The 26,009-nt window shown below is 37.6% G+C and overlaps 1 protein-coding gene across 1 annotated transcript in view; it reads left to right on the plus strand.

The window, feature by feature from the left end:
* The window catches only part of LOC120079330 (translation factor GUF1 homolog, chloroplastic), a 78,970-nt gene that overhangs the window by 24,636 nt on the left and 28,325 nt on the right, over positions 1-26,009 (plus strand). Inside the window, exons 8-10 of the mRNA XM_039033491.1 lie at positions 3,379-3,479; positions 22,749-22,845; positions 22,955-23,026. Coding sequence (XP_038889419.1) covers positions 3,379-3,479; positions 22,749-22,845; positions 22,955-23,026 — 270 coding nt within the window. The remainder of the gene's footprint in view (positions 1-3,378; positions 3,480-22,748; positions 22,846-22,954; positions 23,027-26,009) is intronic.

Raw genomic sequence — 26,009 nt, forward strand, 5'->3', positions numbered from 1 at the left:
ATTAAGTGAAAATGTTACTTCTAGTAAACCAAAAAATGCCCTAAAGTATCCGGAACGTTTCAGAGTGAGGCAAGCTTGATCTATGAACTCTACTTGTGAGAAGAGAAGATCCTAAAACAATTGTTTCTCTCTCTCAAGATGCATTGGCAGCCATATCTTCTTCCACTCGAGAATTTCGTTGTTAGGGCTGGTTGATGGGAGGAGATTGAAGCCTCGACTTGTGCTTGGGGAATTGAGGCTCCTTGATGGTGTGGTTTTTCGGTTGGTTTCGATTCTCCTCCTCCTCCTCCTCCTCTTCCTCTGCCGCTGGCACGTTGTCGTCCGATGAAGCATAATCTACCCGTGACTTTTTTTTTTCTCTTTCTACACTTTGTGATATTTAATAAGAAATGAGAGTATGTTGGTTGAGAAAAAAGTCCACAAATACCTTGATTGCAGTGTCAAATAAGACACTGATCTTGAAAGGTCAATAAGAACTGAAAAATACTGAAGTCTTTGGACTGTGAGAAATAATTTGGCCCTGAAGGTATACCTTAGACTAAAAGTTACTCATTTCCATCTTGTATATTTGTCCTCTTTAAATATTGAAGCTGATGAAATGACATATTTCATTGGCTTTATTTGCCTATGTGGTAGAGCCCAAAGCCTTATGACAAGTTTATGCAGTAAAAGCTTTGCTTTCAAGTTTATGGATGGAACGAAACTTAAGAATTTTTGAAGAAAAGTGTTGCTCCAGCTCAGATATTTTTGCCACTGCACATCTCAACGCCTCTCTTTGGTGCTCTCTTACCACAACCTCTGCTGGATACTCTTCTCAGGACATCAGTCTTAACTGGCCAGCTTTTTTCTTCCCATATTAGTTCAATTTTGTCATCCGTATAACTATGTTTTTTTCGTTGCATCTTTAATGATTATGCTTCAATTTTTGAAATTGTATTGCATTTACTTTTTCTCCTTTAAGGAGTTTTGTATCTATTGAGCATTAGACTCTCTTTTCATTCAATCAATGAAAAGTTGTCTCGTGTTAAAAAAAATGTTTCATCAATCTAAGTTCTTAACGGGAGGCTTTAGCCTTTATAGATAGGCTTAGCTCATGGACTAATGGGCTCTAATTGCAAGGATGGCTAATCATATTAACCACAGTAACTAACTAACAATCTAGCTAACAAATCAAATAAATTACAAAGAGAGCCCTAATAATCAAACCAAACTACATCAATTCCATTCTTTCAAATTAGGCAATGGAAGGAAATTTTGGCAAGATCCTTGGTTTTATAGATTTTCTTTAAAGTCATATTTCTGATGCTATTTTCAGTTTCTTCTCCTATATTGGTTCGGTTTTTGATCATTGGGATGTTGAAACTTTTTCATGGAACATTTTATTTTCGATGTTTGCTAGATGAGGAAATTATGGACTTTCAGTTGTTGTCATCTTGAATTGTATGATTCTATGTTTCCTGGTACTCTGAACACTTTTCTCTTTTTATTATATCAATGAAAAGCTTGTTACTGTTTCAAAAAAGAAAAAATGTTGCTATCATCTAGTCTTTCTTCAATTATAGTTGGTCCAGGTCTGAGTTCAAGGAGGTGGTCCTCGAGCTGTCAGTTAAATCATTATCACGTTATTTGTCATCTTTTTTCACTCATTTGGATGAGGAAGTCTTTTCAACCCTATGGAAGTCCAAATACTCAAAACGTGTCGATATATTATTTATTTATTTGTATTACGTTGAATGGTTCTTTAAAGTGTTTAGAAGTTCTTCGGAGGAAGCTCCCCAAGTTGCCTATTTCTCCTGAGAGAACAAGGAGATCCACTTTCTTTATTTGTTCTCGTCAGTGAAGTGCTAAAAGGGATTATTGATAATGCTTATTCCAAAGTGATTTTTGAAGGCTTTACCGTGGGTTTTGATCAAATCCACGTTCCTACTCTTCAATTTGCATATTGCACTACTTTTTAGCAAAAATGATGATGTTATGCTCAATGTTTTGATTCAAACTATTGTGTTATTTGAATGGTGCTATGGGTAAATCGTAAATTGAGAAAGATGTGCTTTGTGTGGTCAAAAAAAGTAAATTGGGAAAATTCTTGGTTTGGACGTTTTCTGTCTAAACAATTTTAGAACCATCTTCAAGTTGAAGTATATATTGATGCAGATTGAGCGGGAAGTACTAATGATAGAAGTGAACTTTTGGTTCTTGTACTTTTATTGGCGGAAATTTAGTGGCAAAGTAAAAGACACGTAGTAGCCAGGGGTAGTTTTGATGCATAATTTAGAGTTGTAGCCTACGAAATTTGTGAGGATATATGGATTTAACAGGAGACATGAAGAGTTGAAATTGTCTAAAAAACCTCCTATACAAGTCTTTTGTAATAACAAAGTTTTCATCGCTATAACTCATAATCTAGTTTTACATAACTAGACAAAACATATTGAAGTTGACAAACATTTTAAAGGAAAAGATTGATGCAATGCAGGTGTAATGTGTAGAAAATCAAGCAAAATCATTCAGCTGTAAATTGAACATTAACTCGGTTTCTTTCCTTGTATATTCTGTAATTTTCTCTTTGCATATAGGTGTAGATTGATTGCTTAGTTGCAACCCATATGATTGAGAATCCTCTTGTCTCAATGAATACAATTTTTTTTTTTCTCTACCCAGCTTTAATATGCATATCTTATCTTTTGACAACAAAACAAACAGATGTTATGTTAACTAACGGTCTTTCAAAAAGCCAATTTGACAAACTTATCAACGAGCTAGCTATAGGAGGCATCTACGAACCAATCTGAGGGGGTGTGTTAGATTTTCTTTATATTTTTATAATATTAATTGTTTACTATTTGTATTATTTTTTTCGTATTGTAATATATGTGTGTATATATATTTTCCTTAATGGTAAAGGGTCTTTTTTCTTTATAAGAAGTTGTATTTGATTCATTTTAAAGAAAAATACAAAAAAATTTCTTCTCCAGTTCAAGTTTATTATTATTTTTAGATTCTGATATTGGGGATTCCATAGAAGTGAATAATCAATATGATAGGTATCCTTTATTTACTTATAATTCTCCAGTGAGAATTTACAACTTATCAACTATAGCCAATTTGTGAGGGTCACAATCTCTCCACACAAACTTCACTAGAACCACAAACCACCCGTACATATTTAACAACAAACTAACAAAGGAAGTTATAACTTCCTCGCACCAAAAACAGAATTCAAATATAATAACTGCAATAATCCCTACACCAGAACAACTACTTTTCCATGCCCGTGTCTTTTTTCCCCTTCTAGCACATGCATCTACAATTGGAGGTTTAACACAGTACTCCTTACTTTAAAGCACCAATCAATTTTTTATTTTTATTCTTTTTCAGGAGGGAATAGGTATAACTGAAATTTTAAATGCAATTGTTGAAAGAGTTCCTCCACCTCGGAATACTGCTGATAGGTCACTCAGAGCATTAATATTTGATAGGTATATAAACTACCTTAGTTATCTCTTTTTATGTTCAAAGAACTCTTATTTACTTTGAATATCTTCAATTTGAAGACTCTGCTTAAGCATATCTGTTTCATAGTCACTAAATCCTGCTATACAGATGTATTGTTTAATTACCACATGTCGTTTCATAGTTGATGTTCTTACACATGTATATATTTTTACAAAATGTAGTTTTGGGAGAAAAATTACTCAATGTATTATTGAAACTCTAAATTAAGGAAGAAGATATAATCGATGAAGCAAAGCAATAACATGGATACTCCATTTTAAGGGGATTTTCCATGTTGGACATGGATATGTTTGAACATGCTTTGGACATGCGTTCGATACATAAATTTCCATGTCCTTTTTTTTTTTTCATTTTTAAAATTTTAAAATTTTCAATTCAATTTTTTATTTTTTTATTTTTAAATTTTAGACATGTGGAGAACACAATTGGGACACTTTCTGGACATGATCGAGAAATTTTGTTAAAGAGAAAATGGTTTAGCCCTTTACATGATTAACCAAGATTTACTTGAATTTACCAAATTATCCCAATCCTATTACATATTAATTGATGTAGCCCAAATGATCAAAGAAGAGAAATCTCCAAGAATCCAAACAAAGTCTGTTATTAATAAGAAGATATCTAATACAGGGAAAACTATCTATTTCTATCTATTTATAGAGAATTACAAGAATCCTAAAGGATAACTTAAAGAGGTTAAAAACTAATTTGGTAACTAAAATGTAATTAATCAAGGATTAACCACGATTAACTTGAATTTACCAAATTATCCCAATCCTATTACATCACATAGCTTGTTTAAGTTCTTCAAAAGTCTGAACTGCCTTCTCATCCCACGCAAAGGTGTAATAATTTGGTCAAGGGCGCGACGATGTTTCCATAATTCATGACGAATCGCATATAATACCCTGTGAGCCCAAGGAAACCCCTTTAACTCTATCACATTCTTGGGTTGAGGCCAACCAATCATAGCTTTAAACTTTTCATTGTCTGCTTGCACTCCGTTTCGAGATCCAATTCCCTTTCACTAATCTTTTAAGTTTTTGAAACTTTATCAAGAATTGCTGATCATCTTCTTCTCAAATTCAAGTCAATGACTTGGAGTGAGACTTCAGCTTTGGTCAACGATGGGTCACCTTTCAAAGTCACTTGAGAAGTTGCATGGGCAAAAGTTACAGTCGAGGAAGGCCATTGAACCCCCATGAAGCCTATGATACATAACCATGAAATTCCTAGAATTACGTCAACTTACCTCGATCCAGAGGAAGAAAATCATCAGTGACCATCAGCTTGGGTAGCACCATTGTTACTAACTTGCAAATCCCTTTCCCTCTAATTGTGGCACCATTACCCACCACCACGCCATAATTCGTTGTCTACAATACCAACAATTTTAGTTCGTCAACTAACTTTTGTGAATAAAGTTGTGGGTTGCTCCACAATCAATTAGGACAACCACTTTCTTCTCAGCAAAAAGGCATTTTACATCATTCCTCTTGTTGAGAACCACAAATTGATCTGGGCGTTAATTCAACATTGTTCGAACTTCAGTGACCTTCGCCTCTACGGATTCCAACCTTTCCTCCACTTCTACTTCCTCTAGCTCATGGCCTTCATTAGCTATTAGCAGCATGAGTTCTAGTTTCACCCTTGCCTTACATTGGTGCCCCTGAAAATATTTTTCATCACTTCTAAACATAGAGCCCTTTTTCCCTTTTGTCCTTATACTCTGATAATTTCTTTAAGGAAGTTTCCTTTCGAACATAATTTCTCTTATCAGTGATACACTGCCTACCTCCACCAATTTAACATTCGATTTCAGGCCACTATGGTTATTGGGTTCACTGGAGGACCTTCCTTGGGCTTCTCCTTTAGCTGGCCCATTTTCGATTAAATCACTTAGGGCTAATTTCAGGGCAATATTTCAATCACTAACTGATTGGACCTTCATACACTCATCTATTGATCACCTCCGCTTGCAACTTTGGTTGTAACCCGTCATAAAAGCATCCTTTAGACCATTCTCCACCATGTGAGGAAAATGGGCAGAGTACGCTACAAACTTCTTCAAATACTCGACATATAATACCATGTTCTACATCATTCTATTGTACTCGGTAGTTTTCAAATATATTTTCACTCATCTATTATTCATAATAAAGTTACAAATATGTAGGGAACAAACAAACCCTAGACTAGGTATGTGCAATTACGATCAAAGGACAACTATACATAAATATGTAAAAACATATTATAACACTCTTCCTTAAGCTGGAGCAAATATGTCAATCATGTTTAGCTTGTTACATAGATGGCTTATTCTTGCTCCACTTACCGCTTTCATAAGAATATCTCCTAATTGTTCTTCAATCTTCACATACCCTGTGGACATCGACCCTTGTATTTTTTTGCGAATAAAATGACAATCCACTTCAATATATTTAGTTCGTTCATGAAACACTGGGTTAGATGCAATGTAAAGTGCAACTTGATTACCACACTATAATTTACACGGTAACACTGAAGCCCATCTCGGGTAATAGTTGGTGTATCTATACTATTTCACACATAGATTGTGCCATGGCTCGATATTGACTCAGCACTTGAACGAGAAACTACATTTTATTTCTTACTCTTCCATGATACTAAGTTTCCTCCTACAAAAACACAATATCTAAAAGTCAATTTCCTATCTTCTCGAGATCCAACCCAATCAGCATCTAAAAAGCATTCAACTTTCTTATGACCATGATCTTTATATAAGATCCCACATCCAGGTGTAGGTTTCAGATAACATAGAATTTGTTCTGCTGCAGCCCAATGATCCACGGTAGGAGAAGACATAAACTGACTCACAATACTTACAGAATAAGTGATGTCTGGTCATGTCACTGTTAAATAATTTAATTTTCTAGCTAATCTTCTATATCTTTCAGGATCTTTAAATAATTCTCCTTTAGCCGGTTGCAGATTTGGTATCATCGGAGTACTACATGGTTTGACTCCTAGATTTCCTGTCTCACACAACAAATCAATTATATATTTTTGTTTTGACCAGTAAATGCCTTTCTTGCTTCTCATTACTTCAATGCCCATAAAATACTTTAATCGTCCCAAATCTTTCGTATGAAATTGACCTTGAAGGAAAGTCTTGAGGGAAGATATACATGATGCATCATTTCCAGTTATAACAATATCATCAACATACACAACAAGCAAAGTAATACCATTATCAGATCGTCAATAGAAAACAAAATTATTAGACGTACTTTTCTTCATACCAAAACTTTCAAGTGCTTGACTAAACTTACCAACCCATGCACGTGGACTTTATTTCAGACCATACAGAGATTTCCGAAGTCGACATACTTTTTCACTCTCCCCCTGAGCAACAAACCCAGGTGATTGGTCCATATAAACTTCTTCTTGAAGATCACCATGAAGAAAAGCATTCTGTATGTCAAGATGATGCAAAGGCCAATTGTGGGTAGTAGCCATGGAAAGAAAGAGACGGATGGAGGTTAATTTGGCAACTCAAGAAAACGTATCTAAATAATCAGTCCCATGGACTTGGACATAACCTTTGGCAATAAGACGAGCTTTCAACCGAGCCATTGTTTCATTAGGATTAACCTTGACAACAAACACCATTTTACACCCAATTGCCTCTTACCTGCAGGATGAGAGACTAAATCCTAGGTACCATTATCATCAAAAGCAGTCATCTCTTCAATCATTGCACTATGCTAGCTAGGATGAGATTAAACTTCATGAACAGAGTTAGGAATAGAGGTGGAATTGAGGGATGTAATAAAAGAATATGTGGGCGAGGACAACCGATTATATGAAACAAACAAAGAAATAGGATAAGTACAAGTGCATTTACCTTTTCGAAGGGTAATGGTCATCACTGATCCTGGATCAGATGTCGAAGAAGCCAGTGGTGGAGGACATGTGATGTATTATCTTTAGAGGATCTTGTTCAAATCTTGAACAATCTTGTTTAGTTATAATGTTCTTGTACAATTCTTTAAGTCTAGGTCTTTCCTTTCTTTATTATCTTTTACCAACGGTAAAAAGAATGTTTCAACTCCTTAGTCTCTTTTGTAACCTAAGTTAAGTTAGTCTAACCCTAACTAACTCTTCTGTACAAAGCCTATGTACAAAGCCTATAAATAGGGCTGTCCTGAACATTTGAATTCAATAACACATTGAGGCATTTTTTGAGAATTCTAGTGTGCACCAACTTTGGTATTAGAGCACTTGATCCAAAGGTTTGAAAACATCCTTCGAGTTGGATCGTTTCACAGTCATCGATCAACGCTTGCAGTTGGTTGAGGCATCCATGGTAGACTTCAAGAAGCAAGTCGAGAACAACATTGCCATGATGAGAGAGATGCAGCAGACGATGGGTCAATTAACTCGCTAGATCAACAAATTGACCATCAATCATCCGGTCTTGATGGAAGAGAGACAGCTGGTGGAACCAAGAAGACAACCTGGGAAACCAAGAAGACAGCCGGGGTTCCAAGAAGCTGATGAACCAGCACTACCTTGCAGACGTTTAGAACTCCCTTTCCAGCACTAACTTGAAGCCCAAATGCCCGACTTCGTGATGCAAGACTCCGAGTCCTCTGATTAATATGATATCCACGCTTTAGAACATCAAAAATTCCTTGAGAGGGCTCCAAGAAGAGGCGTTTGGAATCAAGAATTTCAAGAAAGAGCTCCAAGAAGAAACCAACGGGATCAAGATTATGATGATAGGCCTCCAAAAAGGCAGCCATATCCTTTCCAAGAAAGTCAAGAAATTAGAATGAAGGTGGATTTGCCAAGCTTCAATGGTTGAATGGATGTTGAATCCTTCCTTGTTTGGGTAAAAAATGTAGATTTTTTTTTTTGAATATGCTAACACTCTCGAACATAAGAAGGTTAGATTAGTAGCCTTCAAACTCAAGAGTGGTGCCTTAGCTTGGTGGGATCAGCTTCAAAACAACTGCCGATGTTATGGGAAGCAACCAATTAAGAGCTGGCCCAAGATTCTACGTTTAATGAAGAAATGTTTCCTCTTTGTCAATTACCAACAAATCCTCTATAATCAATATCAAGAATGCATCCAAGGTAATCGGTCAATCATGGATTACACCAAGGAGTTCCACAGATTTGGGGGCAAGAAATAATCTACCCGAGACAGAGCACCAACAAATATCAAAATTTGCCAAAGGGCTGCATGATGACATCAAGAAAACAGTGAACCTTTATCCCTTAGCATACCTCTCGGGTGCAATTACTCTAGCCACTAAAGTGGAAGAGCAAGAAGCCACCAATCCTACACATTTCACTAGAAAGTCAAGCTGGGTTCCCAACTATTCTGGACAAAGAAGAGCCACCCTTGAGCAGGCGACTACCAATGCCACAAATAATCCTTTTGCTCAATCGAAAAAGGAGGACAATCAATCCAAACAGCCGATGCAAAGCAAAGCCTTTCCTGCCAATCCTGAGTATTCCTTTCTAGAGAGATAATTTAAGGAATACTTGGTCACTTATCTCAAATTCCTGCCTCGGGCTATCTTCAAATTTTCTCTGATAAACTTAACATTATCTGAAGTCTGTTGTACTAGTTCTCATCCTATCAACTTCCTTTCTCCAACCTCATTCCAACATACTGGCATACAGAAAGGTCTACCATACAAAGCCTCGTACGGAGCCATTCCGATATTTGAATGATAGCTGTTATCATACGCAAACTCTACAAACGATTAGGCAAGGACCTTAAATATCAGAATGAACTAACTCAAATGGAGCACTTGCTTGTTTGTTGACTCTCGGACTTGAACTAAGGCGATGAGATTTAGCAAACTGATACGAATCACAAATCAAAGAGGAAAAAGACTGAAATTCTGGATAGAGTTTCTTCATCACGAATAAAGACAGATGACCCAAATGACAATGAACTTTAAACAGAGATTTAATTCTAGAGTAGGCCACAACTTTTGGTAACTGATGATAAAAAATATAAAGGCCCCTTGACTCATATTCTCTACCAATAGTCTTCTTCTTCATATGATCCTGAAACAAGCAATAACAAGGAAAAAAACGAGAAAACATAGATAAGGTAATGAGTAAGTTGGCTAATATAGATTAAATTGAAAAATAGTTGAGGAAAATGCAAAATAGAAGACAGAGGAAGAGATGGGGTAAGGTTAATGGTGCCATAACCAAGAACAGAGGATGTTGAGTCATCTGCCAAAGTGACAAATGGGGAAGAGGCAGGTGACGAAGTTGTAGAAAATAAGTTAGAATTACCTGTTATACGAGCTGTGGAACTAGAGTCTATGACCTATTTGGTAGAGGATGTAAAGCGACATTTCGTATTACTTGTGTCAGTAATGGTGACAATAGGATTAAATGAAGATGATGCTTGCAATCATTGCTGTTTTGCTTGAAATTTAGCAAACTCATCTGCAGAAATGGTAATTGACTTCTTTGTCATATCACTGGTGGAAGCTGTTTGCACATGCTAAGATCGTTGATTCCTATATAACTTCCGACAATCACGTTTCAAATATCCAGGCTTCCGATAGTAGTTACAGACAATCTCCATAGAATCTGATTTTCGATAATCATAACTAGTTCTCTGAAAATTGTTGTCCATCCCTCGAGTGACCTTGGGGTTATCATTCTTGCTAACAAGAGTGCTGCTAGGTTGAGGAACAGACAAACTGGATTGAGAACTCTCGATACGAAGATCACAACTGAAAGCATCTTCTAGTGACGAGATTTCAGAGTCAAAGAATTTGTGTTTTAGCTATTCCAAATTTTGGTGAAAGTCCATTTAGAAAAATCATAACAACCATCTTTTCTAACCGAGCTTGTTGGAAAGTCACATTTCAAATATCCAGGCTTCCGATAGTAGTTACAGACAATCTCCATAGAATCTTCGATAATCATAACTAGTTCTTTGAAAATTGTTGTCCATCCCTTAAGTGACCTTGGGGTTATCATTCTTGCTAACAAGAGTGCTGCTAGGTTGAGGAACAGACAAACAGGATTGAGAACTCTCAATACGAAGAACACAACTGAAAGCATCTTCTAGTGACGAGATTTTAGAGTTGGAAAGAATTTGTGTTTTAGCTATTCCAAATTTCGGTAAAAGTCCATTTAGAAAAATTATAACAACCATCTTTTCTAACTGAGCTTGTTGAACTTTAACATCTGGGCTAAAAGGTAATAACAAAGCAAGCTCAGCAGCTATCTTCTTAAGTCTCATAAAGTAGCTGGTAATAGATTCAACTTTTTGTTTGGCACGAAAGAACTGCATACAAACTTCAAACATTCTATGGACTTGCTCTTTGCTTGAGTATAAAAATTCTAAAAACTCTAAGAGTTCCTTCACAGAACTACAATGATCGACCAAACCAATTACCTCACTTTCAATGGAATTCTTGATCTGAAGATAAAGTCTAGCATCATCACAAAGCCAATCTTTCCTTTTCTTATCATATTCTAGTGGATTCTCAGTCGTATGACTATCCATATCAATACTTCGTAAATAAAATAGAACTGTCTGATGCCAATCATAGTAATTAGATCCGTTTAGCTTATCTTCTGTGATCTTTGAGACTAGGGGAATCACAATAGATACCACCAAATTCTTCACCTCATCCATAATGAAAACAAAGAGGCAGAATAAAAAATAGGGTAAAATCACACCAAATGGTCAAAACAGCCACAAACCCTAAGGACAAAAGGTGTATTCTTCAAATATCTTAACACCCGAATGGATTCTGATGGAACCAAAAACACAGACTAATCGAAAAAGTGGATTCGAGATGAATTGAATTGACGGAACACGAAACAAGCCCCCTACGCGCTTGCACGGAGCAAAAATCTTCCGGCGGCACGTGAACCTCATGCGTGGTGTTTTCCGACGGACGACGAAGACAGACGGATGCGACGCTTCTCCTAAGGTGGGCGGTGTAGACAAACAACCACTCAAACTCAATGACCCAAACTCAAACCCTAACCTCGGGAGGACCATTTCTTTGGTATCGTTTAATTCCCATAAGAGCCACGAATCAAAAGAAAATTTATACTACCAAACTACTCCTATTACTACAAAAACGTAGCAACAGTGGTAAGTACGGGATCGAACCATAGGGAGGCATAAAATTAATTCTCTCTTAAGTTAAATTTGACTGTGGAAAAATAGTAAAAATTGGTTTTGGGTTTTGATTAATTTGGAAACTTGCAGAAAAATAAATTGCAAGGGATAAATGTAAACAAGAATTGGTTCATCTAGTTTTCAGATCAAGTTAGACATTCAATATAATTTCGATCATAGTTTTCTGTCGATTGACTATGCGTTCGAATTATGCATGCATAACTACTCGCTCGATTCGATTTAACTAGTCTCTACAAAGGTGGACAACTAGCATGAATCTAATCGAGAAAGCGTCCTAATTATTAATTAAGGTCAGAAAGGCCATTCCTTTATTAGTCTACATACCTCTAAATTCTATTGGGTTTGATAGCGTCCATATAGAACTAAAAACACATGCATTACGATTTAGGATTCAATTATGTTGATTAACTGTCAGGAAAACCATGTTCAATTAACCGATTCTGTCTTTGAACCTAGCAATTAGACGTTCTAGGAATAGCCATCAAAAGCCTAATTTACTATTACTACTTAAGACCTTAGCAAGACTAAGAACCGATTAGCATGCACGATAAAGCGTGAAAGTCAACATCAATAATCATGCTTGGAAATTTAAATAGATTCAAAGATAACACAATTCCGAATTGCAAGAATCAATTAAAAACAAAAAACTCACAGTTGACATCGAATCCTTGATCCAAGAAACTAGATGAAGATTAACTCATAAATTCATAGACAAATTCAAGAGTTCAAGCCAATACATGTTTACAATCCAAAATAAGGCTAAAATTCTAACCTAATGATATCGAAAACATCAAAGGAAAAGAAGATAGAAAAGCCTCTCCTCGGCCTCCATAGCCTCCAAGTTCATATTCCTTCAGCCTCTAAGAATTTTCAGCATATTTTGGCCTAAAACCGAAGAGATGTATTTATAGAAATAGATGCAACATTGCAATGCTAGAAAGAGCGTTGTAACACTTGACAAATTATGCCACGAGCGTCAGGGAAGCGTTGCAATGGTGGTGTTGCATTAATCTTCGGAGCGTTGCAATGTTGAGGGTAGCGTTGCACATCAACATTCTGTCTTCTGGCATCAGACGAACGTTGGACCTAGGCAAGGGATAAGCGTTGTGACGTTGAAGTAGGGGCATTTTGGTCATTTTTGCTCCTTTGAAGTCTAGATGCTCAAATCGACTCCAATTTGTTTCAAGTTAACCACGTTCAACCACAAATAAATAGTCATACCCAAAAAAAAGTCTCCCTCTCCTCCCTCCTCCTCCTCCCTCTCCCTCCCCGCCCCTTCTCAGCCTCCCTCCCCCTCCGCTAACCACCTCGCCGGTTCTCCCGATGGATCCTTACAATAATTGTGTCCCTTTCCTCCTTCCCTCTCCAGTGGTTCCCCTTCCCGTGCCCTGTTGTGTGGTGGGCTTTTGTGTTTTCCGGTCATGGAGATTAAACGTTGTAGCATTTTGGGTCATTTCTTTTGTATGTGGCAAGAGGGTTCAGGATTCATAGTGGAAGATTTGAAAAGAGGCCAGTCCTTGTTCCTTTCTTTAGCAACAACCATTTGGCTTAAAGAGAGCTTTAGAAGACTTTTGTTTGTTTCAACAATTGAGTTCTTTTTGTTAAAGGAAAGAGTAGATGAGAGTTTCATACGTCTAGCCAAATTCAGAGCTAATGACAAATGGTTTGTAGAATGTGTAGTGTGGCCTGCCACAGGGGGAAGAAAGAACATTCACGTTCCTTATGGGGTTGGAAGTTTAGGCTGGCAAGAGTTCAAGGAAATGGTTGAAGCCAGCATTCATATCTTCAAAGATCCATCAGTTCAGCAAGCCCTTCAAGTGAAAAGCTTCTCAGAAGTGGTGAAAGGTAGGTTCTCTCAACCATGTCCAAAGCCTTCAAAGATTAAGTCAGTTGCACTTCAAAAATCCTTTGTTCAGAGTCAATTAAAACAAGGTGGGAGGTCTTTTTGGATTCAAAAAGATCATGAAGTCCTCAAAGAAGATTTTAGTAGTTTATGGCTCATTTCAAGGCTTCTAGTATTTAATGATTGGAAGGAAATTTCGAAGGTTTTGAGTGAGGCCTTCAAAACCAGTGTCACTATCAATCCTCTGTTTGCAGATAAAGCCTTAATCAAAGTCAGCAGTGGTGATTTGGACACTCTGATATCAAATCCGGGCAAATGGCAGCTGTTTGGTTCTTTTCATTTGTTGTTCAAAAAATGGAACCCCATAAGGCATGGAAGAGCCTTAGTAAGGTTTAGGTTTTACCCAATAGTTGTTGAACTCGAGGTTGGTAATAAACTGAAGCTGTAATGAAAGGTTTTGGAGGTTGGATTTCAATCAAGAACCTTCTACTGGATTATTGGGGAAGAAATACATTCGAAGCCATAGGTGCTTACTTTGGGGGTATGGAATCAATTGCCTTGGAAACTCTTAACCTAACAAATTGTTTGGAAGCCAAAATTCAAGTTAGAAGAAACCTATGTGGGTTTATGCCGGCCACAATTGAAATAAAGGATGTAACTCGTGGGAACTTTTATCTAAATTTTGGAGATATCGATTGTTTAGAAGCTCCATCCAAGGCAGTGGGGAATTTATTATTTAAGGATTTTTCTAATCCAATTGACCTTGTTCGGTTGAATGATGTTATTAAAGATGATGGAGTAAATTTCAAATTAGATATTTCGGAATGGACCTTCCTTGTCTCCTCACATTCCAAGCCTACCTTTTCAAGAAATCCGAATCCGGTCCAGGGCCCCTGCAAAGAACAGCAAGAGACAGAGGAAATCGAAAAGCCTCATTCTCCTCTTTCAAGGAGTTTATTTACGAGGACTCCAACCACCCCTGCATCTATCTCAGCCGTGGTAGTCAATCAACCTCCTGCAAGTGAAGAGTCTTGTGCGAAAGAAGTCAACCGTCACTGCCCTTTAATGACAAAGTCGAAAAGGTGCCACGAGCCTTTAGAAGAGAGAGAAGGAAGCTATTAATTGTGTAACCGGCCTCTTGTCTGTGGAAGTTGAACAGTCACTTATTAAAAAAAAAAGCAGTCAGCATTGCTTTTCTCAAATGCCAAAGTAGTCCATTCGTCTTCCAAGACAACTGCTCTGCTCCCCTATTCCAACCGGACTAAGCCTGTCTCTTATACACATCTAGATGTGTATAAGAGAATGGTGTTCAGGGCAGAAGGTAAACTGGGATAAATCAGCCCTTTACGGTATAAATGTGGATGAAAATGAGTTGTTATCCACGACTGCTTCATTAAATTGTAAGGCAGATCAGCTTCCAATCCTTTACCTTGGGCTGCCTTTAGGTGGATACCCGAAAAAATTGTCTTTTTGGCAACCAGTTTTGGACAACTTTCAAGCTAAATTGGACAAATGCGTTTCAACCTTTCTAGAGGTGGTAGAGTCACATTATGCAAGTCAGTTTTGTCTAACCTCCCAACGCACTTTATGTCATATTCATATTGCCGGATGGAGTTGCTTCAAAATTGGAGAGAATCACAAGGAACTTCTTTTGGGAAGGGCATAATGGCAGCAAGCTAAATTATTTGGTGAAGTGGGCTTTGGTACAAAAACCTATGACAGATGGAGGCCTTGGCCTTCGTGAATTCAAAACTATGAATTTAGCACTACTTGCTAAATGGGGCTGGAGATTTTTCAAAGAGGAAGGCTCATTTTGGGGGCAAATTATCAGAAGCATTCATGGCATGGATCCTTTTAATTGGCACACGGCAGGTAAAGGGGGTAGAAGCTTGAGAAGCCCATGGATCAGTATTTCTAAATCTTGGCTAAAAGTTAAGTCGTTGGCCACTTTCAAACTTGGAAATGGCAGCAGAATTGCATTTTGATTGGACCCTTGGGTGGGAGTGGCCCCTTTCAGTTCCTTATTTCCAAATCTCTTCCGAATCACCTTGTTTCCAAATTGCTCGGTTGCTGACCATTGGGACAATAGTTTAGCTGCGTGGTCAATCACCTTTCGTCGATTGCTTAAAGAAGAGGAGATCATCTCTTTTCAAGATTTGCTAGGGGTCATTGCAACAAGGAAAATTTCAGAAGTTGTTGATAGCAAGGTATGGTCTATCTCAGCCTCGGAACTCTTTTCGGTCAATTCACTTGGAATACACCTTTCCTACTCCTCCCCAATAGATAAAACTTTCTACTCGGTCCCGTGGAAGACTTGCAGCCCAAGAAGAATTAACATTCTAGTTTGGATAATGCTTTGTGGTCAATTGAATGTAGCTTCGGTGTTGCAAAGCAAGCTGGCAGCCAACTATATCTCTCCTTCAATATGCCCTTTGTGCCTAAATTGGTCAGAAGACTCCCTCCACCTTTTCTTTGTTTGTGCCTATTCAGCTTGGTGTTGGANTGTAAACAAGCACCAAGGCCATGTAAATCAAGGGCTAAACGTCTACATAAAACCAAGCATGCCCCTGCCTTTTTAAATCCTTCCCTAATCATTTTATCAGAAGAAAGCTAGCAAAGGACTCAATCAAGAAATCAAATATTAAAGCCAAGTTAGTGGCAATTCACAATCCGGATTTATTAGAAGCTCAGTGCATATCAATTCAAGGTCAACCTCAGTATTCCAGGTCAGCCCCCCTTCCTCCTCTCCTTACTCTTTTTGAACACTCTATTTTTTCTCTACCTAATTCAGAGCATACCTTTCTGAGAGGTTCCACAACCAATCCGGGTGAGTTCTCAACAAACAAAGGGGATGTCTTCCTTCATTCTCCCTTCAGTGTGAGTAGTGAAGAAGAGGATTGGGCTAGATCAGATGGTTTTTTAGAAGAAAAAAGAAAAGAAGACCCAATTGTACCGGATTTAAATCCCCTGTTTCAGACAGAGGAAGACAACCCTTCAGAGGCAGTTGGCTCAGTTTTTACAGCCATTCCGTGTGACCTCCCAGCTCACCTAACCTCAATTGTCACGGATTGTCATTTCATCCTGGATTAATGATTAGTAGTTGAGGCTATAACCCTTCCTTTAAGCTAGAATTATGAGAATTGTGTCGTGGAATACTAGAGGCCTGAAAGATGTTAATAAAAGGTTAGCTCTCAAGTGTTTTCTAAAGAAAATTAATCCAACAGTAGTTCTAATTCAAGAATCAAAGAAAGATAGGAATTGAGCTTCATCAAAACCTTGTGGAGTTCTAAAGATGTAGGATGGGAATTCGTGGAATCATATGGTTATTCAGGTGGACTATTGACTCTATGGGATAAGAATTTGATCTCTGTGGTTGAAACTTTGAAAGGGGGTATTCGTTATCAGTAAAATGCATCACCGCTTGCAATAAGACTTGCTGGATCACTAATGTCTATGGACCAAATGATTACAAAGAAAGAAAATTCATGTGGCCAGAACTTCTATCTCTTTCATATTATTGTGTAGAAGCATGGTGTATCGGGGGAGACTTCAATATCACAAGATGGGTGCATGAAAGATATCCTTTGGGTAGAAATACTAAAGGAATGAGGAAATTTAACAACTTCATAGACCAGGCCAATCTTTTGGAGATCCGGTTGGGAAATGGCAGTTTCACTTGGTCTAGGGAAGGTGTTTCAGCTTCAAGATCTCTTTTAGATCAATTTCTCATCTCCAAAACTTGGGATGAGTTATTTGAAAATTCCAGAGCAAATAGACAAGTCAGATCCTTCTCAGATCACTTTTCAATTTTGCTAGAAGCTGGGTCATTCAGCTGGGGTCCTTCTCCTTTTAGATTTTGTAACAGCTGGTTGTTTAATAAGGAGTGTGTCAAAATCATCGAATCAGTTTGGTCAAGCAGTAAATTTCAAGGGTGGGCTGGTTTTGCCCTTAATCAGAAGCTGAAATGTGTAAAGGCAGCAGTAAAGGAATGACCCTCAAAATTCCAAGAAGAAGAGGGATGGTTAAAAGAAATAGAAAAATGGGATGCTCTTGCCGACTGCTCTACCCTTGCTAGTAGTGAATTGGCACTTAGATCCACTTTGAAGTCAGATTTAATGTCTCTTTACAGATTGGAGGAAATTAATCTAATCCAGAAAAGTAAGTTGAATTGGTTAAAGTTGGGAGATGAAAACACAAGTTTTTTCCATAAGTACTTAGCTTCAAAGAAAGAAGAAATTTTATTGCTGAATTAGTAGATGATCAAGGGGTGCCAACAACTTCTTTTCAAGAGATTAAACATTTAATCCTGAATTTTTACAGCAACATCTTTCTTAAGTCCCCGGGTCTAAGGCATCTTCCCTTGAACCTTGATTGGTCTTGTATCAATTCAACTCAGAATGCAAGCTTACAAGTCAAGTTTTCACCTGAAGAAATTCAGGCTGCTGTAAGGAAACTTGGAAAATGTAAAGCACCTGGACCCGATGGATTCACAGGGGAGTTTCTGCTGAAATTTTGGCACTTGATCAAGGAAAATCTGCAATCCACCTTTGAAGATTTCTATAAGAATGGTAAGCTTAATGCGTGCATAAAGGAAAACTTCATTTATCTTATTCAAAAGAAGAAAATAGCAGTCAAAGTTAGTGATTTAAGGTTGTTGCAAAGGTGTTGGCTGAAAGATTAAAATTGGTAATGCCTAGCATTATAGCTTCTTACCAAAGTGCCTTTATTGAAGGAAGGCAAATTTTAGACCCCATCCTCATTACTAACAAAGCTGTAGAAGATTATAGAGTGAAAAAGAAGAAAGGGTGGATTCTCAAACTTGATTTGGAAAAGGCCTTCGACCGTGTTGATTGGGATTTCCTAGAAAAGGTGTTGAAAAGCAAAAACTTTGGTCAGAAATGGATAGATTGGATTCTGGGTTGTGTTAAAAATCCAATGTTTTCAGTTTTCATCAATGATAAACCAAGGGGAAGAGTGGCTGCCACAAGAGGCATTAGGCAAGGTGATCCCCTCTCACCTTTCCTTTTCCTTCTTGTAAGTGAAGTTTTAAGCGCTTTAGTGACCAAGATCATTCAAGCCGGTCTATATGAAGGTTTTATGGTTCGCAGAGATAAAATTTAGATCTCCATCCTTCAATTTGCGGATGATACGCTTTTGTTTTGTAAGTATGACAGCAACATGCTTGCAAAACTAAAGCAAACGGTGGAGTTTTTCGAATGGTGTTCAGGGCAGAAGGTAAACTGGGATAAATCAGCCCTTTACGGTATAAATGTGGATGAAAATGAGTTGTTATCCACGACTGCTTCATTAAATTGTAAGGCAGATCAGCTTCCAATCCTTTACCTTGGGCTGCCTTTAGGTGGATACCCGAAAAAATTGTCTTTTTGGCAACCAGTTTTGGACAACTTTCAAGCTAAATTGGACAAATGCGTTTCAACCTTTCTAGAGGTGGTAGAGTCACATTATGCAAGTCAGTTTTGTCTAACCTCCCAACGCACTTTATGTCATATTCATATTGCCGGATGGAGTTGCTTCAAAATTGGAGAGAATCACAAGGAACTTCTTTTGGGAAGGGCATAATGGCAGCAAGCTAAATTATTTGGTGAAGTGGGCTTTGGTACAAAAACCTATGACAGATGGAGGCCTTGGCCTTCGTGAATTCAAAACTATGAATTTAGCACTACTTGCTAAATGGGGCTGGAGATTTTTCAAAGAGGAAGGCTCATTTTGGGGGCAAATTATCAGAAGCATTCATGGCATGGATCCTTTTAATTGGCACACGGCAGGTAAAGGGGGTAGAAGCTTGAGAAGCCCATGGATCAGTATTTCTAAATCTTGGCTAAAAGTTAAGTCGTTGGCCACTTTCAAACTTGGAAATGGCAGCAGAATTGCATTTTGATTGGACCCTTGGGTGGGAGTGGCCCCTTTCAGTTCCTTATTTCCAAATCTCTTCCGAATCACCTTGTTTCCAAATTGCTCGGTTGCTGACCATTGGGACAATAGTTTAGCTGCGTGGTCAATCACCTTTCGTCGATTGCTTAAAGAAGAGGAGATCATCTCTTTTCAAGATTTGCTAGGGGTCATTGCAACAAGGAAAATTTCAGAAGTTGTTGATAGCAAGGTATGGTCTATCTCAGCCTCGGAACTCTTTTCGGTCAATTCACTTGGAATACACCTTTCCTACTCCTCCCCAATAGATAAAACTTTCTACTCGGTCCCGTGGAAGACTTGCAGCCCAAGAAGAATTAACATTCTAGTTTGGATAATGCTTTGTGGTCAATTGAATGTAGCTTCGGTGTTGCAAAGCAAGCTGGCAGCCAACTATATCTCTCCTTCAATATGCCCTTTGTGCCTAAATTGGTCAGAAGACTCCCTCCACCTTTTCTTTGTTTGTGCCTATTCAGCTTGGTGTTGGAATAAGTTGCTGGCCTTCTTTAACATTTCATGGGTTATGAGTAATGACTTTAAGGGCAACTTGCTACAGCTTTTAGTTGGCATAAATCTACACAAATCCAGCAGTTTATTGTGGTTGAATGTAGTCAAGGCTTTGTTGGCTGATCTTTGGTTTGAAAGAAATCAAAGGGTGTTCCATGATAAGGCTCTTGGTTGTCAAGATCGATTCGAATCAGCCCGTCGGCTAGCTTCTTCTTGGTGTATCCTATCCAAGCACTTTAATGCCTACAGTTTATTAAAATTCAATCTCAATTGGAGGGTGTTTGCCTCCCTCCCAAGTGATGGGTTTTAATCTCTTCAGCATCCAACGGTTTTCTTAGATTTTCATTGATTTTTCAGTCTGTTTATTTAAGTTTTAACCCCAGTGTTTGTTCCTTTTGGGGAGTGTAATGCTTTTTGCTTTTCTTTTAAGCTAGTCTTAGTTTATCTTTGGATATGATGAGGGCGCTAAGGGGGTGTCAACCTAGTTGAGATGCCCGGGTGCGTTAGCTGATCCATTTGTTATTCGGTTGTTATTTAGCTCATTGTATAATTCTCTTGTACTATGGGCTTTTGCTCGATATTCTCTTATATCAATGAATTGTTTCCTTTTCAAAAAAACAAATAGTCATACCCTAGAGATGCTCTGATACCATGTACTTACTAGTCTTCGAATATATTTTCATTCATCTATTATTCATAATAAAGTTACATATATATAGGGAACAAAGAAAAACCTTAGACTAGGCATGTGCAATTACGATAAAGGACAACTACACATAAATATGTAAATACATATTATAAGACAAATTACCTTCCACCATTGGTTGATAAAGCTAAAACATTCTTTCAAAGCATCCTAAGTGATCATCGGTTTTTGATTGTGGCTCCATCAATACTAATCACTAGAACTTTCACTTTCTCTATATTAGACAATTCGTGGATTTCGAAATACCTCTTTTCTTTGTACAACCAAAACTCCAGGTTATCCCTAGAAAAAATAGGCATCTCCAAACATTTCTACTTGCTTTTATCAATACTCCCGTTTTCCTTGCTCTGTGTAGACTCTGCCTCTCCAGTTTCTTTCTCTTTTGATTTCATTTGAGACCCCTTAGAGATCATCAACTCGTCGTTTCCTTTTACCAATGTATTGTCACAACCCTCTTCGATCAATCTTCCGATATTGTTATAGAAATTCTACATGATCTCTTTCGTTCCTAGCAACTCCTCATCGACCTCCATCCGTTCTTCCAGTTGCTACTGAGCCATACTCCTTGTTATGCTCAGGATGAACGGCTTGGATACCAAATTGTTAGGTTTCCAATCCCCTGCACTCAGTAAACCCAACCCAACAAGCACAAAGAAATGACATAGATGCTTTAAGAAGCACAAACACTTTAGTTTCACTAGTGTGTTCGTGTTTGACAACACTCCGACACTTGTTTGTGCTACAAATGTCTTAGACATGTATAGAACACTTGTTGAGTAGACTAAAATGACATATATATAACAATAATGATAAAGTTTGAGTGTGAGATACATCAAACTATTTTTTAAGCATATAAATGCATCAAACCATTTACTTTGAATTATCTTCTTGTATAAAATTGTTATGTATGTTTTTTTAAAAATATCTATTTCAATAGAAGCGTCCTTGCCATGTCCATGTCCTAAATTTTTAAAAAATGACATGTTGCTGTGTCCATGTCTCGTATTCGTAATTGTGCTTCTTAGACAGAAGTTTATTTCAACAATATATTGCAATATAATACCTAAAAAAACAATATATTGCAATATAAATTCCTTAGTTCACAATCAAGATAACACAAGCTGAATGAACAAAACCATCCAGAAATAACGAAGAAAAAATTGAATAGCGAAAGTAAACTCCAACATATTCAAGGAGGTTGTGCTCAAATCTTCACACATGCACAAACTCACAAATTCTCTTTTAAACAACCTCCGTGGTCCCTGCTGGTAACCAATTCTCTAACTTTTGCGTTCTTGCTTCATTTGTCTCCGGAGTAATTCCTAACGGTTTAACTGAACCAAACCTGTGCTAGGCCAAATCAAACCCTAATTAATGAACCATCTAAGATTTGGACTTTTCAACCATGAGTAAACAACCATCAAAGGTAGATGATTACAGGACTCACAACAGCTGTTGTAGATGTGGACAGCTGGTTAAACTACACTAGTGGTAGAAGAAAAATGCCGACAAAGATGTTCATGAACGATGCTTAGTGCCTTCAACGACTACGAATGGCGAATAGCCAAGGAGCGAATCTAGGACATGAATGACGACTACCTTTGATGAACACAAACGGCAGTTTCCCCCGATGAACAAGATCAACGAATTCCCAAGGAGAAGATGAACTACACGAATCTTAACTCGCAAATGAACAGAGAACTCGCAAGCGAATTGATATGCACACTAGTTCGTTGTTGATCTATGTGCCGAAAGTAGGGTGCACTGTAATGGATGGCGGCTGGGGTTCTGGCAACTGCTCTGATACCATCTAGGTTTCTTGAGAGTAAAAATATATTGCTAAATTATTGAACAATGCAACTTAGATCTTCTTATTTAGAAGAGAGACCTATTAATAAATAGAATAAATATTGACAACTAATATTTACACCCAAATAGAATAAATTTTAACAAAATTATTTGCTGCTATGGATAAGATACTTGGAGTTTGTTGTTATGCCATCAAAATATAAATGATAATGAATTGAACAGATGTTCTATGAGGCTACGTTGTTTTTGTGCAGTTATTATGATTCATATAGGGGTGTTATAGTTTATTTTCGAGTTGTTGATGGGAGAATAAAGAGAGGCGATAGAATATATTTCATGGCTAGTGACAAGGTAAATTTTCTAGACTCTAAATTCCTTTTACCGTCTTTTGCTTTCTTGCAACATCTTCTGTTATTGGATTTCCTTTTCTCTAATACATTTAATACCACTCTATTGACAGGATTATTTTGCTGATGAAGTTGGAGTCTTATCTCCCAATCAGTTGGAAGTGGAGGAACTTTATGCTGGAGAGGTAAATGATTGATTGAACTTTATGCGGATAATTTAAATACATATATATATATACAAACAGGAGCTTAAACGTATCTCTAGAGCTTGTGTGGATAACCAGTAATATCAATCAAGCCCATCGGTCAAGTTCATCCCTCCTTGAAGTTGATTAATTTCTTTTCTCTTTATTCTTCTTGTGGGTTTTCTTATCATGGAAGTTAAGAGTTGTGTTGAAAATACCCTTTTCTGCATCTGGAAAGAAGATGAAGCAATTTTTGTTGAATATATGGAGCATAAACATCTAATTTCTTTATCTCTTTTATCTTCTTTGGTTCAAGAGTTTTTCCAGTAGATCTTCTGCATTTGCCAGTTAAGTCCATAACTCCTCAAGAAAGCTAGAGATTCCTCTGGCACTTTTCTTGTTGCAAAGTTCAGCTCTCAACACGGTTGATTTCTTGAATATTCTGTTTTGCCTCTCTCAGGTGGAAGGAAGTTTTTCCGGGTCTCAGCCCAGCCCTTTCTAGCAAGAAAGGGTGGCTTGTTTTCTTGGAAAATACTAAGAGATTTTATATTCAAGAAAAGGAAGAATTGGTATTGAAGAAGGTCCCTTTAAAATCAAAGATTGATACTTCTTCTGGCATGAATTCTGTTAAAGAACATTTCAACAACAACTCTGTTAAATCAGTGAAAAGGAAGCCACAACGTTGTACTGTCCATTTTGTTTCCTCACTTCCTTGTGAGCAGTCAATGCCTCATACAGTTTGGGTTAGTAAAGAAAAAGTATTAAGACACTGATTCAGTAAGATCTATATCTATGTCATCACTAGACTTGTGCTCATAATTCTTGGTTGAAAATTCATAAAGTTGTGGAGCATTATTTTGAAGATAGCATTGTGGTGAATTCTTTTGGGGGCATTTGGTGTCACAGTCGTAACTATTCAACTGTGTGGCGCCATGATCTTAACATGAACGTGGGCAGCCTAAAGGCTAACTCTAGCCAATACATTCTTTCTAGCAAGTCTTTCTACTTTGTCGGACACTAGGCAAGGTTCTATCGTCCTCTTCCCTTTTCTTTTGCTTTGCAACTTGCATCAAACATCAGCTCAAACTCTTATCCCCGAGCATCCTTTCACTCTTCGACGACATGGAATCAACCAAGTGTTCTCAACTCAACGCTTCTAAATTTACTTGTTCTCAACAATGTACTCGCCCTCTTGTGCATCTTACCTCTTTCGCGGCTTTAGCCGACTTGCCTCTACTCTAGGACAAGTCTCACAACGCGATCTAGCCTCAGCACAAGGCTAAGATCATTTAAACTCCTTGCCACATCATTTCTCAACATCTTGGTTCGTGTTTAATCGGCTATCCTGCTTCTACATCAAGGCGAGATCTTGCCAGGATGGTTTTAGACCACAAATAAGGTCAAAACTAGCTTACAAGGCTTATCGGGTGCAATCAGGTGATTCCTGTAGCTAAACTATATTAAAACTAGTGTATTGGGTGGTCATCAGACGATTTCGAGACCATTCCTACCCCATATGAGCTTAAAGGGTTCCACCAGGTGCTTTTGGGATGATTTTTTTTTGGGAAATGGAAACAAGCCTCTTTATTGAAATAATGAAATAAGACTAATGCTCAAAGTACAACAATAAGATGCAAGGAAACAATAGAACAAAATTCAAAAACCAAAACGTGTGCACCTTCATCATATCCAAAACAACCTTATGCAACAAAACATAATAAATAATATACTAATGGTACATCGTTAAGTTGGAAAAATAAAAGCATTCCAATTTAAACACAAATCTTGAATGGAGAAATCTTCAAAAGCTTTAGACAAAGAACACCAAGAAGATGCGTTCATTCGAGCAACTTCAAAATGTTCCATCCAAGCAAAAGATTTATCGTGAAAGACCTTTGATTCCTTTCAAACCAAATTTCAACAAGCAATGCCTAGACCGCATTAGCTTCAAGCAAATTCAAAATGCTTCCGGGATGATTCTTGCCACACTTGGGGTTAAAGAATGCTAAACTTGCCAACCGGGATGAGTATTGAGGCTTACTGCACCAATACGAGACTGTTTTTTATGTGTTGTCTTTGTATATTTGAACATTAGTCTCTTTTCATTCTCTTAACGAAAAGTGTGGTATCCTATAAGGCCATGAAGGATTTAGTCTATCTTGTGTGGAGGATTTGAATGTTGATCAAATCAGATTTATGGAAGATGACAACTTTATTATTAAGGACAATGAACTGATGTTCAGTTGCAATTAGCTCCTATTTCGTTCCCACTTATGGTTGAAATTACCTTTGAATGAAGAAATAGTGAAAAACTCAAGTGTGGAAGCAATTGCTGCTATTATCTCATCTCCAGTTTCCAAAGATCCATCCATTAACAAGTGCATGAATCTTAGCTTTTATTAAAGCCAACTGGCTGTGAAAAGTCACCGGTTCTTTCAGATGTCTATTGTTGAATTCCCGGTAAATGTCCCCTTAATTAATACTGATTTGGTTTCCAACCAAGATAAATCTCTTATTCCACAATGCAAACCGAATGACCATCCTTCCATGGATTTTAATGTTCCTAGGCGTACACCTACTTTGCCTCTTCCTTACGTATGGAAGAAAAAAATTTGGTCTCTCAGAATATTCAAAAGTAAATTCAGTCAAGTTAGAAGAAAATTGTGTTCGGTTATTAATTCCTCCAAATTATAACCCTAAGCACATAACAGGGATAAGACTTTTGGTCAATCTTGCATCTCTTTCCCTGGTTCCAATTCGAATCCTCATTTTATCGAAAGATTTTTTAGTCCTCCTTCTCAAAAGGATAACCATTCTATGCTGGTTCGGCGGTCCCAAAAATTGTTGAACAACTTTCAGAAGGTCGTTTTGCATCAATCTTTGATAATTTATACTCGAGAGAAGTTGGAGGGCTTTGTTTTCGTCTTTCGACCTTCAAAAAGGGTAGATATTTATCTATCTCCCTCTCAAACTCCATTCAAAT

This window comes from Benincasa hispida, chromosome 6 (assembly GCF_009727055.1).
Source record: "Benincasa hispida cultivar B227 chromosome 6, ASM972705v1, whole genome shotgun sequence".
NCBI lineage: Eukaryota > Viridiplantae > Streptophyta > Magnoliopsida > Cucurbitales > Cucurbitaceae > Benincasa > Benincasa hispida.